The sequence below is a fragment of the Corvus brachyrhynchos genome, unplaced genomic scaffold, assembly GCF_000691975.1.
Source record: "Corvus brachyrhynchos isolate BGI_N302 unplaced genomic scaffold, ASM69197v1 scaffold319, whole genome shotgun sequence".
NCBI lineage: Eukaryota > Metazoa > Chordata > Aves > Passeriformes > Corvidae > Corvus > Corvus brachyrhynchos.
Window position 1 is genome coordinate 473,620 of NW_008246065.1, and position 18,878 is coordinate 492,497.

Genomic DNA, 18,878 nt, shown 5'->3' on the forward strand with positions numbered 1-18,878 from the left:
AAGGGCAGAACTGAGAACTCGTGGGTTGAGATAAGAACAGTTTAATAATTTAAATATAATGATAATAATGAAAAAGAAAATAAGAAAAAGAGAGAGAAATAAAACTGAAGAAAGTCAAGTGATGCAAATGAGAAACGGTTGCCACCACCAGCTGGCCAATGCTCAGCCAGATCCCGAGCAGCAGCTCCTGGCCAGCTTTGTCCCCAGTTTATACCCTGAGCATCTGGTCTGGAATATCTCTTTGGTCAGCTGGGGTCAGCTGTCCTGGCTGTGTCCCCCCCATCCCCCCTGGCAGGGCAGCACGAAGAGCTGCCAAGTGAGTGAGTGTGAGAGCTGCTCAGCAGCAGCCAAACCATCAGTGATCTCAACATTATTCTCATCCTAAATCCAGACAGGGTACTGGACCAGTGCTAGGAAGAAAATTACCTACCCAAGCCAGAACCAGGACAAGGTCTGTAGAAAGTTAACAGATCAGCTGTGTAGTTGGACACAAGTTTGTGTCCAAGCGTGGCCAGCCTGTGAACGCTGTTGCATCTTGTGAGCTTTATTTGGATTTACTCAAATTACTGGAAGTATGACAAATGTGTATAATCAGGGTCTTCCCATGAGCAGTCTTCTTCAGCATCTGGTCCAACGTTCAGAACAGTGGATTGTGTGTTGCAGAAGGCAATGTGGTGTTGATGGAGGGATGTCTCCAAACTTCATCACCAGGGAAGGAAGGCCCAAAGGGCTGACACAGACATGTCAAGAGGCTGAGCCAGGACTGTCCAGCACTGAAATTCTGGGCTCTGGAGCTTCTTTTCTGCCCTGAGACCTGCACAGTAGGTATGGTCAGTCAGCTGCTGGTTGGCTGTGCCTGGCAGGGAGCTGGGGAAGGTGAATTCCACAGTGCTTCCAATAATTTCACACCTGCATCGCTCAACGGAGCAAGTGTGCTGTGTAAGAAAAGGGGGGGAGAAGTGTAGAAATGTAAGGAGTGCTTTAAAAGCTTTACATAATCTTTTCCATTTTACTTTAAAGGCAGAGCTGTTTTCAGGAAAGGAAATTTGGCGGATGAGAAGTACGTCACAATAACAACAGAAATAATAACTCCCCCTGTGTGCTTTATGGCATCACTGGGTGCACTGGTGAGTTAAAGCCACTGCAGCTGGGAGAGGACATCATCCCTGTGGGAGGGATGCTGTTTGCCAGGCATGCAGTAAACCTTTGGCAGAGCCTACTGGAGAGCCCATTCCAGTGGATGCTGGACCCAGCATTGTCTCTGGTTATTACACAGCAGCTGAGTGCCGGGAGCTGTGCATGGTACAAAGGATGATATCTCTGGGTGTAAAAATTCATGCAGTCTCTGGAAACAGCCAGAACAATAAAATTTTACCACTTGTCTGTGAGAAGTCACAAGCTGTTTTTCATATTCTCTTGTAGCTTTTTTCTTTTAGGGTATTCTGACAGGAATATCAATGAAAATTGTAGCTTCTCATTGTTCTGTGTCCCATCATTTTTTCACACTAAAATAAGGCCCCTCCACCCTTTGTTCAGACATGTATGCAGCATTTGCTTATGCATGCACTGTATGAGGCATACTGCAAGGGAGCTCCAAGATTAGTGTTGTACAGCTCTTGCTGCTACGACTTTTTCTGCTCCTTGGGGCTGATGAAACCCACGCTGTCAGCCTGACAATAGGGCTTTGCTCTTAAGCACAAACTGGTCTTAAAACCCTGTTGATAATTTCATGTTTTAAAACAAGAGCATTCATGTTTCCTGCCTTAGCCCCAGGCTTGCTGGATGTTCCTGTTCCTTTTAACCCTCAGATATATGTATGATTTGAAAGGACAGCTTTTAACTAGTTCAGATTCTGACTTTTTTTTTTTTTTTTTTTTTTTTTTTTTTTTTGGTGGGGGGTGTTACTGTTTTCACTGATATCAGTGGGCTTTGTATCAAGCCAAATAGGTCAGTCTTGCTTTCTGTCTTTTCCCTGTGTGAGGAAGAGGTGTGCAGGTGCACTTCTGCTGTACAGGTGTGCAAAGATGGATTTTTAGCTAAAATGCAGATAGGACAGCAAGCTGAAGCTCTGCTGTAGAGCTATCCAAGGAGACAGATGGGATAACGTCAGTGGGAGCTTTGCCTGCTTGGGAAACAGTGCCATTACTTAAAATTAGAGATGAAGGTGGTGAAGCCAAGGACAAAGAGTTTGAATACACCTGCTTAACTTCTGTAAAGATTTTAAAAAGGCACTGCCTTTTCCTTGGCTGGCCTTGCTGAGCAGGAGGGCTTGAGTGTCACAAGGAGGTTGGATGGGGTGGTCAAGGCTTTCCTGTGTATAGCAAATGGGTCTGCTTTTGATATATGTGACTAAAGTTTAATCTTTGGGATTAAAATTCTTTAATAGTGTTCAAATGTTTAATTTCTTGCAAAAGTATTCAGTGACAGCAGGGATATGTGGAGTCTGGCTCCCTGCTGTCTCACTTGGTGCTGACTGCTGGTACTGCCCACAAACCAGAGCAGAGCTGGGTGCTGGGGCCCAGTTGTTGGCAATGGTGAAGTGACAGACACAGCAGCAGCAAGAAGTGCCTCAAGCTTGTATAAAAGGCTTCTAAATTAAAGGACAAAGGGAGCTTAGAAAGTGGTGATGGAGGTTGGCCCGGGGTCCCTGTGGCAGGTTCACTGGAGCTCCAGCTGCAGCAATGCCCTTTGGAGCTCTTGGCCACCAAAATGACTTCTTCAGGTAGTGCTGGGCCAGTAGGAAATGCTGTACGTGGAGGTTCCTGCTGTACTGGAACATGGAGTAGCATGAACATTGGTTGGCTAATGCCTACTGATTAAAAGATGCCAAAATTTGTAAGGTTTGGTGTCAACAGTACTGGTAATGCTGGGCTGATCCATAAGCTATTCTGCAAGTCTGCCTGACAGGCTTCTGTTCTTTGTCAAGTGTTCTTGCCAGGGATGGTGTTTATCTCTTACTGTTTTATGACAGTGATATTAATCCTTCCAGCCTTAAAGCATCTTGTGATTTTGCAGAGTTTAGGAAGAGAACATCGTCCCTAACTTGTTGTGGGCTCTACCTCGGCGTGTATGAATTCCCCAGGAAGCGATGCTTTGGAGGGGTTTGTATGTATGTCTATTGAAATAGAACATGACAGTTCAGCAGCACTTCTGAATTGGCCATAAACAACACGCAGAGCTTCACCTTGTGCAGAGAGAAACCCAAACTGACGTGCAGCTGCTGGAGGCTGCTCAGCTCCTGGCTCACGGACGTCTGGCACATGACATTAATTAGCAGAGGTGTTCTGCCTACACCTGCTTGGTTCTTTCTGACCTTCTGAAGAGCAGCTAGCACTCAACCTTCCTCCTCCATGCCATGGAGCAAGCAGTGGAGTGCTCTGCTTCCAGGATTTCAGAGAGCACAGGTTCCCCTAAGCAATGGCTTTGTGCTGGGTAGAGGAAGCAAAGGTTGGGCTTGGCCCGTGGGCAGAGAGCTACCTTGAAGGAGGAAATTCCTGTGGGGACTGGCATCTGTTTGGTTGGACCCCTCCTACGCCACTCCACGTAGGGGTGGGGAGTGCAAGTGTAGCTGCAAGTGGGGTCCTTTGTATGAATTTGGGTAATGCTGGATTTATAGAGCAACCTGAGTTGCAATTCCTCATGCTGGAGTTGTTCCTGGAACTAGCCTCAGAAAGGCTCTCTAATTCAGAGAGCAATAATTAATCCAGCCTCTGAGTGCTTATAAACTGGTTTGCAGTTAGTGTATGTGGGATCTCTTGTGATGGGGAGAGACACATGCTCCTCCATCAGCAGTGCTGCTCCCAGAGCCCGGCAGCCTTCTGAGATCTCCTGGGTCAGGTAGATTGCTCAGTGGAAATGGTGGGAAAGTGCTGCTCATGGGTGAAGGTGAAACACAGGGGAGGAATGTTTCAGTCCAAGACTGTGATAAAAAGGCTGTGGTTAATTTTTTTAAGGCTTGCAAGTCAATCTTGCAAGTTTACAATGTGAAGCCAAAGGTAATGCAAGAGGCTGTGATTACAGTCTGGCCTAAAATGCTGTAGGATGCTTTTGAGAACCATAATTTACAGCATAATTAGCATCTTCCAAAGCAACAGATGTTGCAGGATCTGAAGGAAGGTGGTTGGGAGTGGACAGTGTTTCCTCCAAACAGCGTCCAGGCTGCTGCTGAATATTTCTCAAGCTTGGAGTCAGGCAAAATAAGCAACTAGAGCTGAGGGTGCTGTGCTGAGCAGGGCAAGGGAAGAAGAGAGTATGGCAGGTCTGTGTTTCCAGTCAATACAGTGACAGCTTCATTTCTCATTCAGTGATGACTGAATACACAGAACTTGTACTAGGGGCTGTGGATCCAGACTTGGTGCTCCGAGGCATCATTTGAGGGATCCCTCTGCAGCTTCTCAGTGGCAGTCGTCAAGATGAGTTCTTAGAAGGCAGTAACATTTCAAAACTGCTGTTATAGGCTCTGATAAATGTGTCCAGTTAAAAATTATGGGAAAGAATTAGGTAATTTTTTTTCTCCCTCTCTTCCCCTCTTAATTGAGGTTCTCTCCGTTTTCCCCAGAACTCATGCTTGGTCTTGCATTTGCTATTAAGCTTTTATTTTTCTAGCCCACACTTGAATCACACATTTGCAAGAAGAGGAAACAAGCACATTCAAAAGGAGAAAATAAGAGTAGTTTTCATTTTCTTTTTTTTCAATGAATCGGATGCCTTATGCAAAGCCCATTGAATTCCATGTGAGTTTTCCCCCTGACTTCAATGGGCTTTGGTTCTGGCTTTTAGCTCCCGTGAAAGGTCCTGAACTGTCTGTGCTAGGGTGACAAGGAGGCTTGGAGAGACAATTCACAGAGCTCTTCTCAGCCCCTGGCACAGCCAGGTTGCTAAGGAGACTTGGCCTGGCCAGGGTCCTGGAGCTCCCCCCTTCCGGGGTTATTGTCTGCTGTCCCTGCCAACGCTCTCTGGTGGCAGCAGTGCCACTCTCTCAGCCACAGGGCCTCTCTCCTGGCCTCTGACAGCAGCAATTCCTGCCCTCCATCTTCCCTCTGCCGGCGTGCTTGGCGAGCAGCCTCCCTTCCTGCTGCTGTTCCATCCTGCTCGGGGGCTGCAGTGATGGGGTTGTGTCTTCTGGTCTCCCTTGGCCATGAAGGTTGGGGTTTGGCCCTTACCACCCACCTCCACACCCCAGCATCTTCACCTGGAACGGCTGCATCACTTTCCTCTTTCTCTGCTCTCTCATTTCCCCTGGCCAGCAAAAAAAAATTGGAAATAAATCCAAGGATGGGGAAGACATGAGGCCCTTTTGTAAGAATCCTCTGTTCAGGGGCTTAGATTCCTTAAAGAGCCAATTCTCAGGATTCCCTGTGAAGTGTGTAGGCTCCAGTAGTCATTTCCAGTGGCAGGACAGGCTCCCACCATCTCTAGGTGTCCTGCAGTGCTTGGAACTTCCTGGGCAGTCCTTCCATTGTGCCAGGCTTTTTTGGAATTTGGAATTTTCCAGCCTTCCTGGGTTCTTTGTAGTTCTATCTCTTGGAGGGAGGTATTCTGAAGTTTTAACATTAACAGGCTGAAGGACAGTTTCTTCTAAGCCTTTTGGGCAAGGTCTCTTTGTCAGTCATCCCCTCAGATAGCGAGTCTGTTTGTCTACAGATAAGTGAGCAGAAGTGCTCCAGCCCTGGCCACTTTTATGGTGGTGTAAAATTTAGGTGCTTGTGGCCTTGAATATGATATTCCTCATGTGAGCAATCATTTTTGTAGATAATTGATTCCTCAAATGGGGAGGATGTTGGTTTTGGTATCTAAACTGCAAGCTGGTGTCTGTCTCTTACGGTGGGATCTGGCATGAAGCATGTTGGGGGTGATTTTCTGTATTATAGCATATGTTTTTGACTTGATTTTATAACAAATTGTGTCAGCAGTGAGATTGTAACACTGAAATTTCAGTGTTCAGGAAGCAAAGATTTCTTTCGCAAGGTGATTCTTCAATATTAATGAACAAGAGGAATAGTGAAATCAGGCTACAGAGCTATGAGATTTGTTGCCAGCTTGTTTTGTATGAAAATATTGTTTGAGTTAAATAACTAGAGATGTATATGGTCACTGTATTTTAGTGATGATCCTGATTATAATTATTAGGTAATGATAAAATCACTTTCACCAGCCTTTAAGATTTTTTTAAAGGCAACTTTGACTCCTTTGCTGGTGTTCAGTAAAAAGGAACACGCTGTTTCCATCTAATATTAGTGCAGCTAGTTGTTTGAGTGATGATATCTGCTTACAAATGTACAGCTTGCATTTTAAATGCTGAATAGTGATGTGAGATTTATGAATATGACTTTGACAGTACCTGTGCTTAACAGAGTCCTTAAATGTGTGTGGGTTTGCAGAGAAGTAGGATAACTTCAGGATGTTTTTGGATAACGTCCTGAAATGAGTATTTCCAAGAAAAGGTGCTGTACAAAATTAAACTTGGTTATTGGTAATTAGTGGAAGTTTCTTTGTAGTTATTTTCCCCAATCCTGAGTGTATTTTGTGTGGTCTTTGGACCCCAGGTTTGCCATGAAGCCCTGCTGGATTTGCATGGTGATGATTTTGTTCTCCTGTGCTGTTTGCCTGTGTGGGCACAGGAATACTCCCCTCTGCTGAAGTGGAGGAGTTGGTGAACCCTAATCCATCTGAGGGAGGGCAACCAAAGTTTATTTTTAACACATTTGCCTCTAGAGAAGAACTTTCACAAATGTCTGTGCATATATACCCATCCATATGCACACACTTTTAATTTTTTTTTCAAATGAATTTGGGGACCAAGAGTGTGAGAATTCTCCTTCTACTCCTTTGCTTTGCCTCCCCTTTTTTAGTAGAGGAAATGCTTGACAGTCATCAATAAATGATTAAATCATTGATGGCTATCGGGATAAACTAAACACATTTCGTGTGTGGATGCTGGCATAGTAGGAACTTTTCCAAGATGTTTCAGGCCTCATTCTCTGGTTTGTTAAAGGGCAGAGAATAAGGTCACAAAGGAAATCAAACCCTGATGTGGAGAAATGAAACATGAGGCCTACTGACTTCTAAAAAACATTTTAAATAACATTCTCTAAGGTTTCATTTTATACCGAAGGCAGCTGTAATAAGTTTTGGAAGATGGTGTAAGGTTTCTATTAAAGAGAGATTTTTGCTTGCTGTTTTTGTACCCAAATGAAGGAATGAGGGAGATGGAATTAGAGCTTATTTAGTATAAGGTGAGAAACTAAAAGTTCTCTCCAGAACTGTAAAATAGTAATTTATATGTTCTACTGCAATTTACAAATTAAAAAATATGAAACTGTTCCTAGATCTTCGAAAATGACACACATAGCCATGGAATAATTTAGTAACTGCAATGCAAATGCACTTTTGCCACAAGTAAAATAAGACTGCTGCTTTGTAGTATGCTGCCAGCATAGCCTCAGTGAATAAATTCCCAGTAGATGTTTGCTGCATGCCAAATATATTGGACTGTATAAAAGATCCCATTGTTCAATGGCATCATTATTTGCTATTATACTCACAATGTTTGCTTGTGAAACAATTTATTGGAGACCAGTATGTTTAAGAAGGAACGCTTGGTTTGAAATTCAGCTGATTTGGCTCGTAATGTCAGAGCTTTTACAGTATATAGCCTCTAAAAATAAATATTTAGGTCTGCTATTTTTTACTTATCTTTGAAAGAATTTCTGGAGCAGGGGAGAATGGGGAGCTGAGGCTGGGGATGGGCAGTGAGCTTCTGATTCGAAGAATTGTTTAGGTTGGGAAAGCCCCCCTAAAATCCTTGAGTCCAACCATTCCCCCAGCACTGCCAAGGCCGCCACTAAACCATGTCCCCAAGTGTCACATCTACCCACACAACTTTTAGATGCCCTCCCTGGGCAGCCTGTTCCAAAGCTCGACAACCCTTTTGCTGAGGGAATTTGCCCCAATATCTAAACCTCCCCTGGCACAACCTGAGGCCATTTCCTATCGTCCTGTCACTTGTCACCTGGGAGAAGAGCATGGCTCCCACCAGGCTAAAACCTCCTGTCAGGGAGTTATAGAGAGTGAGAAAGTCCCTCCTGAACCTCTTTTTCTCCAGGCTAAACAACCCCAATTCCCTCAGCTGCTCCCCATGAGAGGTTGACTGAAAGTATGTGATAAATGCTTATGCAAGGGCAGAGATTAGAAGCTGAATTGGCTCACATTAAATACACTTCAGTTTTCCAGAGAACTCTGTATTTGCCTGTGTCTTGGTGAGAGTAAAAATGATCTGTGTTTCTGCTGCTGTGTCTGGGTGAAGCAGGGAGCAATGGTGGATGGTGGCACTGATTAGGGCATTTTAGGAAGTTGAGCTGCCTGGTTTGTGCATCCTGCATGTGGAGTTCCAGTGCTGAGTCTTCTGCTGCTACTTTGGAGAAATTCCCTTTGGTTTCTTGTAACACGTTTTTAAAATTAATCAATGGTTAATGATTTCTTCATTAATTAATCAATTATTTCTTCTTAATGTGGAGGTTTAGTTGAATCGAGATATTTTAGAACTCAGAGGTAACTTTATTATGGTAGCTTAAAAAAACCCAAAAGGAGATATTTTACCTAATTAGGGCTGAGTTAAACTATGGAAAATGAGTAAAGTGTTTAAGCAGGGTTCCTGCCCTCCCCTGAAATGTCTATTCTTTAAATTACAAGTGTAGTGCTCAAGCCATCTCCTTTGAACTGCAGGTTTTGTTACACGTTTTGGCTGCAGTGTTATTTCGGAGGAGTCAGCCAACAGGCTTACAGGGCTTTTTGGCTGGGGTTCACTTACAGTTTTCTTGGCAGCCCTGCTTATTTATGCATCTTTATTTCTCTCTCTCTCTCTCTCTTGCTCCTTCTCTCCCATTCCCTGCCGGAGCAGAGCGCTCCCCGCACCGGCCCATCCTCCAGGCCGGGCTCCCTGCAAACGCCTCTGCCGTGGTCGGAGGGGACGTCGAGTTTGTCTGCAAAGTCTACAGCGATGCCCAGCCTCACATCCAGTGGATAAAGCACGTGGAGAAGAATGGCAGTAAATACGGGCCAGATGGGCTGCCTTATCTCCAGGTTTTAAAGGTGAGGCTTCACAGATGCCGGCAGTGGTGATGTCTTCTTTAGAGCGTGGCGTTTATTTGGTGTAAATCCAAGGATTTTGAGTTCTGAACTTCTTTGTTTATATGCTACAAATGGAATGATGAGTTAGGTAAACATTTGCTTGTCTAAATGCTAATTATGCAGCTTATAGATATTGTTTTGCTCCTTTTTCCTTCCATAAAAAGTCCTTTATTTCCAAATGTTTCAGGCATGACTTATTCAGAAAAAAATTGAAAATCCTTCTAAAGAACACCATTGACATTTTTGTATGGGTAGAAAGCATCCAAAACATACCTGGGACAATCTCTACTCCATTTCTTTCATGTTTCTTCAGCCTCTTGATTCCAAAGTAACACGGCATCCGCTGCCAAAAGCTTGCTGGAGGACTGTATTGTCTGGATGCTGAGCCTGCAGAGGTGTCTGGTTTTGAGCAGTGTATTGGTAGTGTCATTCCTGCCAGCAGGCATTTGGAGCCAGCCTGACCAGGGAAACTGAAGTTTTCCAAGCTGGGTGGCATTGCCAAAACTCAGTGTGCTGGCAGTCAGGACAGCCAGCGCTGTCCCTGCTTGTCCCATGCAGTACCTGCCTAGGTGGTTTTTTTTCCTCCCCCCACGCTGCTCTTTTCTAACTCCTCGTGTGATGCTTCGGATGTAAGAAAACCAAACAACGACAACCAAAAGGAAAACAAAAAAAAAAATCCACCCCAAACCCTTCAATGTTTAGAGGCTGATGTGGAATGTTCTGGTGACATGTTGGTGGTGGGACCATAGACAGATTGGTGTCCGTTCTGGGCAGCAGTGACATTGTTCTCCTGTGTTATTGGTCTGTTCTAGCACTCGGGGATAAATAGTTCCAATGCTGAAGTGCTGACACTGTACAATGTGACAGAGGCGGACGCTGGAGAATATATTTGTAAGGTCTCCAATTATATAGGGGAGGCCAACCAGTCTGCCTGGCTCTCTGTTCTGCCAAGCGTACAAGGTAACAATGTTTTTTAAAGCAAGCTGGAAAAAATGGTGCTTTGGGAGACTGCAGGCAGCTTGTAGGATACTCTCTGGCCTTGGTGGTATATATGTGTAATCTTCCTTCGGTGATGCAGCTGGTGTTACACCAGCAGCCATGGAAAAATTCCCACAATATTCTCTGTGCACCAGAAGCACTGCTTTGGTTTCTGATGCTGATCTTTATTCTCTCTTTGGTGTCTTTGTGTCTGCATATGTGTGTGTGTGTGTGTCCAGTTTTGCTGTTAATTCTGCATACTCTGCAGTTCACACAGAGGGTACTCACTGAATAATGTAATTACAGCCTCGTAGGGTGTATTTATATACATACATAGGCATGTATATATATGACCTGTTCACATAAGTACCCACTGAGGCATAAGTCAGGTCAGTTTAGTAATTTCTAACTTCCCACCTCACCTGTGACTGTGCAGGTGGGAGGGTTTTTCCAGGTGTTACTCACCCCTTACTAACTGGTTTTTACTCAGCGGTAACAATAAAGACTGGCAACCCTGTGGCTCCTGTCCACAACTAAATGTACCTCAAAATGGTCCAATAAAAAGGTATTTATTCCCTCATCGTGTATTTCAAAGTAACATTTTTGAATGGAACAGAGATCAAAAGCAGCAAACATTAATTTCTCTAAACCTCCATCACTGAGACCTTGATGCTGATGCCCTGATGTGCCCATCTTGGGACAGCTGGGAAGTTCCAGGCCTAAGATTTGCTGCATTTGTATGAGTTTGGATAATCACTTATACTTAGTTTGGTGCACAATGTCATGACAGCAAGTCTGGAAGATGACCAGAAAAAATCCCCGAAACTTGCAGATTTTTTTCCCCCAGTCATTAAGATGTAGAAAATTATGTTTTATTTCCATCTCCTGGTTCTCAAACATTTGGAGTCTTTTTGCTCCCACCCGTGAGAGCCACAACTGAACAAGAACTCTGATTTTTGCACAAGAGTTGAGATACTTTCCACTTGAGATACTTGCTTCTAAGCAAACCACCAAATATTTCCAGACTTGAGATGAAAACAAGATTTGGCAAATCTGCACAACATACAGTGGTAGTTACTACACAAAACTGTAGTGCAGTGGGTGATGCAAGGATCATACACAGCCTAAGACAGCTACTAAGTTGTCTTTTGGAGCAGAATTCACATCTTTTTTTGATCATTTTAGAGTATGCTTTTATGGTAAATTCTTTCCTCTCAAACAGGTATCTACACACGAAGGATCCCAAGTTCTGTCCTACTTCATTTTCTCTTTGTTTTTCTTTCAACTTTCCCTTGTTAAAAAAGAAGAAGGAAAAAAAAAAAGCTTTGTGGGTGAATTTTTCCATGTCTTTTGATTGCATGCATGTTTAGGTGGTGAGTTTAGGTCTGGTGAAGGGTGTTGATTACTTTCTGAGGTGAGCTGGGACCTGTTGGTAAACGCCTTTTGGACGAGGGATTGTGGATGGGGAAGGAGCTTTGCATCTCTCCACCTCTGCCTTTACCAAGTGCAAAGCCCCGTGGCTCCATCTCCCTATCCACAAAAATTCTCTCAGTGTCTAGCTTTTTCTCTTGCTTCCCTCTTGTTTTTTTTTAGGCTGCCGGTGTTAACACCACGGACAAAGAAATTGAGGTTCTCTATATACGGAATGTAACTTTTGAGGATGCTGGGGAGTATACATGCTTGGCGGGTAATTCTATTGGGATATCCTTTCACACTGCATGGTTGACAGTTCTGCCAGGTATACACTGCTCTCTTTCTGTGGTTTTTCCTCTTTCCCCGCCCCCCCTTGTTGATTGCTGCAGAATTAGCACAGCTTCTGTCTCAAAAAAAGGACTTTTACAACGATTTGGGTTTTTTAAAAGCAGTTGTCTCAAGCTAGTGAGTTGTTCTGTCATCTGTTTGCAACTCCAAAAAGCTAACAACAACAACAACAAAAGGGAGGGGAGTGTGTGGCTATTGAACTTAATTGAAATATTTTTACATTGTCAGAAATGCTAAGGAGCTGCATTTCCTTAGCACTTCAGTGAGACAACTGAAAACCAGCCTGTAAATCTTTGTAAATTTTTTCAAGAGGATGAAATCCAGCTCTTACGAAGTTTGGAGCTAATTTGGCCACGATTATGTCCTGGCTCATTAAAATACCTGAGCTATTCAGTGTACTTCAATTCATTTTTACCTATCATGCAAATCTCTCACGGAAATTCCAATTTCGATGCCAGAGGATCATGTACAGAAGCAGTGCCTTCCATATCTTGGGAATCGGCTCCGTGCATCTTTAAACATTGCATGCTCTAAGGAAACAAGTAGTCATTTGCTCTTACTGCAAAGCATGTCTTGCTGTTCTGGGGTTGATGATGTTTCTGTCCTTAAAAGAAACAAACATCAATGTGCTTTATTGCCTGAAAATTGTTATCAGCTGTTAGAAGACGTAACCATAGTTGGTTTTGACATTAGTCAAATTTTCTCATTTATAAGTGTTGGCAGCTGCCTCAGGAGTTCCTTTGGAAAAAACACATGAACCACCTGAGGTTTGCTGGGTCATCTTGTGCTTAACATTTATTAATTGTTAATCCTAAGTAAGAGGTACAAAACCTGCATGTGCATATTGCTGAGGTTCACAGGGTGGGAGTTAAACGTTCCCACTGTCTGCAGATAATTTCTTACCTTTTATTAAAATACAGTGAACAAGGCAGCTTTATTCCATCTCACTCTGAATTGAACCCCGAGCCTGCAAGGTGTCACCAAGCAGGCAGAGCAGTGCTTGTGTAGAGCTTGCTTCTGCTGGCAGTGTTTGCATTTTGCAAGTGCTTGAACAGCATTTTTTTTTTTTTAACCGATTTTCTCAAACAAAGTATTTTTATAAGCCTGGAAAGGCACCAGAAAATTTCAGCTTGAAATGTGCATTGCTTGCAGAGTGACCGCTGATGGCTGTGGAATGCTGTTTATCTGGGGGTTGAATCCCAGATAAGGGATTAGGGACACTGTTTGCACGTGTAACTGTCTTGAAGATAGCCTCAAAATGGTTTCAATCAGGGTAACAGCTCTGTAGAGCCACTCCCTCCAAAATCTAATCTCATAGACCAGTAACCACTGATGAGGTTACTTGAAAGACCACAGTCCTCACAGAAGAGGGCTCGTTAATTAATGTGTTGCTAGCAATTAGTTTTTCACTTCAATTATGCTTTTTAATCCAGCACTGAGCTCCTCAAAGGACCTCAGGGGAGCTGGGCACCCAGCATGAAGCACAGCTGGTTAAGCAGCTGGACAGTCAGGTCCTTGAAACACTTTTGAAAGCCCTAAGCTGAGTTTACAGAAATGATGGGGGACTGATTCATCCTCCCTTCCCTCTGTATTTTGAGATCCTACAGAAAATTTTGAATAAACAGGCGGTCTCAAGCAGATTCAAGCCCAAACACTTACTTGCAAATTTAGAAACTTTTCTTTCAGGCTGGCTAATTCACTGTTTTATCTTTACATGTGTTTTTGTGTGGTTCACAAGAATTGCAGTGCTTTTAAAGTTTGACTCAAGTAACAAAATGAACCTGAGCCTAGTTTGAACAGTTTTTTCTTCCCCCTAAAATTATCCTTGATCATGCAGTATTTCAATGTATATGTGTGTACTTACCTAGGCAGACACGTGTGCTTGTGTAAGTACACATAGATGCACAAGCTCACACTCAGTGCAAACTGAGAAGTCAAAGCAGTAATCTGGAAAAAAGAATTACTCTTAGATTGCAAGATGGCCTAAACATTCAGTGTTGTGAATATCACACAAGAATTGATTATGTTTCAGCATTACTTGTTCCAAGTGCTGTGCCAAACCATGCCCGTTCTGTGTGTTAACCCTGTGGCATGATTGTTCCCTCCTAAAACCTTCCCATCCAGCTCCTGAGAAAGAAAAGGAATACCCAGCCTCTCCAGACTACCTGGAAATAGCAATTTACTGCATAGGGGTGTTCCTGATCGTCTGCATGGTGCTGACAGTGATCCTGTGCCGCATGAAGAACACCACCAAGAAGCCGGATTTCAGCAGCCAGCCCGCTGTCCACAAGCTGACCAAGCGAATCCCCCTGCGCAGACAGGTAACAGAAAGTAGATAAAGAGTTTCAAAGAACTTTTTTACCCGAACTACTAAGCCAGCACATGCTTCTGCTGAGAGCTTTGGAGAGGGGAAAGAATAAGTGAATTATTAAATAAATGATACCAAATTGCGGTAGGGGTGGGATAGAGAGAACATCTTAGCCCAGCGATGTGTGTCCCAAGGAAATCAGGGTAGGGCTGTTAGGGAGGGGAGAAGTGTGAAAACTGAAATATGTTCTGCTTTAGCAGGCTGTAGATGGGGGGGAAAAAAAATGTATTTCAAGTATTTTGGGGCCTGATCCCACGGCTTGTTGGAGTCAATGGAAAAAATGTTATTGACTTAATGGGCTTTGGAAGAGAAGCCTATTTAATTGTGTATTTATGATGTTTCTAAGGTGATTATTATTGTAGTAACTAGGTACCAGATGCAGAGAGGTATTTTTCAGGAAGACTTCTGAAGACCGAGGGGAGGGAGTTTCACAGCCGGGCACCCAGTGAACACCCCAAAATAGAAAAAAGACTGTAATAAAGTAAAAATAGGGGAGATACTATATCAGACCTTGGACAGCTTGATTAACGTAGTGATGCTTTTGAGCAAGGAACAAAAGCAAGTTCCAGATTTAAAATGCACACAACAGCATCACATGAAATATATTTTACAATTGTTTGTGGCTGGCAGTGAGCAGTTCTGGAGAGGGCAGTGCCGTGAGCAACAAACCAGTTGAACAAGTAACAGGACTTTGGCTTTATCACAGGCCACCACTTGCCAAAACAGCCTCCATTCCCACATACTGTCCTCTCCTGAAAGACTTGGGGTTTTTTAGAAGCTGGAGTTTAATAGGTTTTGATTTTCTTGCAGTAGTTCTTGAGGTCAGACCTCTGCACCCCCAGGTTTCAGCCCTGCAGGATGGGAGGGCGTTGGCATCTGAGGCTGTGGTTCACCTCAGCAGCCAAAAAAACCCTGTCTAGGGGGATTGGATCCAGGCTCTGGCCAGGGGATTGGGATATGAGGGTTCACTTTGTGTGCATGTGCACCATGAGTAAGTGGTGCAGGAGTTCTGCAGATTTGTTTTTACAGCCTGCCCAGAATATTGTCACTGTCAGAGTAATACATGTACCTTAAAAATGGTTCTTCAGTGTGGGTAAGTGTTTGAAATGAGATGCATGGGCACACAGAGTGGGAGATTTTGAACAGCATTACTATTTTCTGGACCCTTGTTTCATGGTTTCTGGATTTCCTTGGTTAAAAATACCAGGGGAATGCTTTAGCTGTCTTCCTCTGAATTCAGTATTTTACAGAATCCTGGGGTGGGGGACCTGAATTTTTTCAATCTGAAAAATACTTGGTTTGTCTTATGAGCAAAAATGTTAAATTCTTATTTTTTCTGACTTTCTTTACCACTTTGGGTTGTTTTCTTCGTTTTGTTTTGGTTTTTTTTTTTTGTAATTTTGTGATTTTATTCATTTGCTTGAGTATCACTGGGACAAAGAGGGACTTTTCACTCTGAGTGTGTCAGAAAGAGTGATGAGAAGCCCTCAGCTCAATTCACACATCTCTCTGGCTAGAAATCTGTGGAGATTTCTGGACAAAGAAGGCTTTTCAGATGTTGCATGCTTAGCCAGAGAGAGAGAGATACATATCAACTGCTTAGATAGGAGACATTTATTAGATGTCTGCCTGAATATAAAAAGCCTAATGACTCAGAGATAAGTTGATGGCATAAAAAATACCTAGGGTTTGGTGTGAGCTCAGTTGTGTCAGCTGGAAATAGGTCCTCAGGGAGAAGAATGTTATTTCATTGCATGTGACAGCAGTGCCAACCACTGCCCTCAGTTTAGCTATTTATCATTAAATGATGCAATATGGACCTTCTCCAAAGCTATTGTTTTTCACAGAGGAAAAAAACTGTCTTACAACATGTTTGTCACGTTGGGCTTTATGAATTTCAGGTTTTTTACCTTTTTTTTAGCTGCAATGGCATTTTGCTTTTAAAAGTGGGAATAAAGTTTTTTGAAAAACTACTTATATTTGAAAGTGCAAATGCTGATTCAACCCCTAAGCAAAAATCCCACTTCTCCCAATTGTTCCTGGTACTGTTTTGTTAGCAGCAGTTGCTCATTGAAGGTCTCTCTGCTTTTGTGTCTGCAAGGAAGAAAGTGTAACTACTGTAAGCATTGCCTGAAATCTGAATTTCTGGTCTGATGATTTCACTGGTCAGCTTGCAGAGGCAGGATGAGACAAGCAGTCCCTGAAGACTTGCTCTTGAATATTCCTTAATTTTTCGTGATCATCTCCTTGGTGCTGAGGTTGCAGCAGCTCTTTAGTTTCTGCATCTTTTAAAGCTGGTTTTGGATTTCAGGGCTGTTGTCACAAGTGAAGAATTGAAAAATAATCCAGATGTTTTATTTATTGGGTGTGTGTTTGTGGATCATTCGACCCTGTTTTATTGTGCCACCAAGCTCACTTTGTTTCAGTTTATATGTCTTTCAGAGCATTGTGTTTAAACTTGGTGGGGTTTTGTCAGTAAACCTTTATGTATCTGTGGGTCACAGAAGGTTCTCCCTTTGTGCTGTGGGTGGGAGGGATGAAGTGGTTGAGGTGGGAGGATGGAGAGAGCAAGCAGGGGAGATGCTCGTGGCAGGTAGGCTGTGAGAATGGGGCAGGGATCCAGAGCTGGGTGATGGGATTTGATGGAATTCCAGAGAAATGAGGCCATAGATTGGGAAATTCTTGATACTGTTTTCAAAGCTCTTTGGCTGCTGGCTCAGGGTCCCTGAGGATCTGGGTTGGAAAATAATCCTGGTTCACAGAGAGACATTTGCATGACTCTGATGCCATCTTGTCTGAGCAGGAGAAGAGTCTTGCTGAGTAACAGATGGTTTGGTTTGGATTCTCCTGCACTATTTAGCCTGAGCTACTACAGGATTTTATCATTCCCCACAAGCAGGCATTTTTTTCCTGCCAAAACGCGGTTCTTTTTGCATTCATAGGAGGGGTCAGGATGAAGTCAGACATTATCAGTTCCCATCCCCTGCAATCCTCAGCCTCACCAGGATCTGGTACTCGGTTTTCAGGTTTTTCCAGGGAAATCCAGCAGGCAGCTCCTCTTTTCATCAAAGCAGCTCAAGTGTTATCCATGGCCTGTGTGGAGGCACCAGCTTGAGAGGAGCAAGGGGATGAGGAATCTGTAGGATTCACAAGCTGATTTGCAGGAGAGGCTTTAAGTGACAGGGCCACTGAACCAAAAGGTGAAGAGTAGCCTTCAATAGGATGTACATCTATTTTGTAGAACCTTTATTTTAACAAATAAATTATAATTGAAACAGACAAAAAGACCGTCCCTCCTCTTGTGACTTGCTCAAAGTCAAGTACAAATGTTTGTCGTCACTGAAGGTTTTTGTTAGGGCTGTCACAGTCAATCTGTCAAATCTGGTCCCCCTCAACATGCGTGTCTTAAACAGGAAGCAACGATTTTTTTTTATGCTTAGTATTTAAAATACACTCCCAATAATTTATGTCTATTGTTGTTGTGGAGTCCAATCCTTCATAAGATATAATATTTGTGATGAACAAGGATTGGTTGGTTTAAAGTAAGGCTTGAGCTCACCCAGCAAATTAGTTCAAAATGATAGTTCAATAATTCAAAATGATAATGGCATCTGGAACGTGAAAAAAAGAAAAGTGATCAGGAAAAAGGAAACTAATGTAGTATTTCATGTAATATTGAGCAGTAAAATGATCATTTTTTTAGAGGAATAGACTATGAAATACAAAGATTAATACACAACTGTCAGTAGGATATTGTTGAATGGAATTTACCTTAAGGATTTATTTTATTTTTCCTTTATCCTTGGATTTTTCTATATGGAAACCACTGTCTTGTCTAGTAGCACTCATTGGATATTATTTTGTGAATAAGTGTTTCCAAATGAGTGCTTTTCGTGGAGGGGTGGTGCATGTGTTTTTAAATGTCAGTGCTTAACATTAGGATTACTTAGTTCTCTGTAGTGCATTTAACCTCATATTTTCCTGGATCTGGTCACTCAGATGGACTGTTTCTACCAGCAGCTGACAGCGTTATTTACTAATTGTAATATACAAATATGCATATGACTTCAAATTAACTTCTACAGCAGAGCCTTCAGAAAGGCTGACAGTTATAGGAAATCACTGCATGGCTGCTAAAATGTCCCAGCATGAGTGCCAGCACTGACAGATCCAGGCTCCAGGACATGGTATGAATTATCAGTGGAGGAAAACACCCTTCATAATCAATTACAGACAATTACACACTGCTCTGCAGCTGATTTTGCCACATGGCATTTAAAGATTCCAGCAAAGATTTGTTTGTTTTAAATGCTCCGCTGCTTAGAAATGCTTGTAAAGCATTAACTGAGAGCTGATTAAACACAGTGTGTTGGCCAGAGGAAGAATATGAAGTTAATGGGGATATAATCATGCATTGATGTATGAGGTTTGGATGCAGTGGGCTTTTCTCCTTCTTGAGTACAGATATGGAGCTGAAGGTCTGTCTGAGCCTGTTGCTTTTCTCACTTCTGGCCTGCTAAAAGCACAAAGGCAGCACACAAGGAATATTTTCTGGTAGACTTCTGCCTTCCTGTTGAGGTTGACATGGACCATAATGGTCCTTTCAGTGCTCTGCTCAATTCAAGCTGACTTTTGCCTTTCT

General features: G+C 43.0%; 1 protein-coding gene across 11 annotated transcripts in view; it reads left to right on the top strand.

Annotated features, from left to right (window-relative positions):
- FGFR2 (fibroblast growth factor receptor 2) overlaps window positions 1-18,878 on the top strand; it is an 80,755-nt gene that overhangs the window by 42,267 nt on the left and 19,610 nt on the right. For 4 of the 11 annotated variants that reach the window (XM_017746839.1, XM_017746840.1, XM_017746835.1 and 1 more), the window contains 3 exons: window positions 8,900-9,090; window positions 9,942-10,089; window positions 13,993-14,195. In XM_017746839.1, the coding sequence (XP_017602328.1) occupies window positions 8,900-9,090; window positions 9,942-10,089; window positions 13,993-14,195 (542 nt within the window). Of the gene's footprint in view, window positions 1-8,899; window positions 9,091-9,941; window positions 10,090-11,700; window positions 11,846-13,992; window positions 14,196-18,878 lie in introns of all 11 variants that reach the window. The other 7 variants (XM_017746841.1, XM_017746836.1, XM_017746843.1 and 4 more) reach the window with 3 other exon arrangements.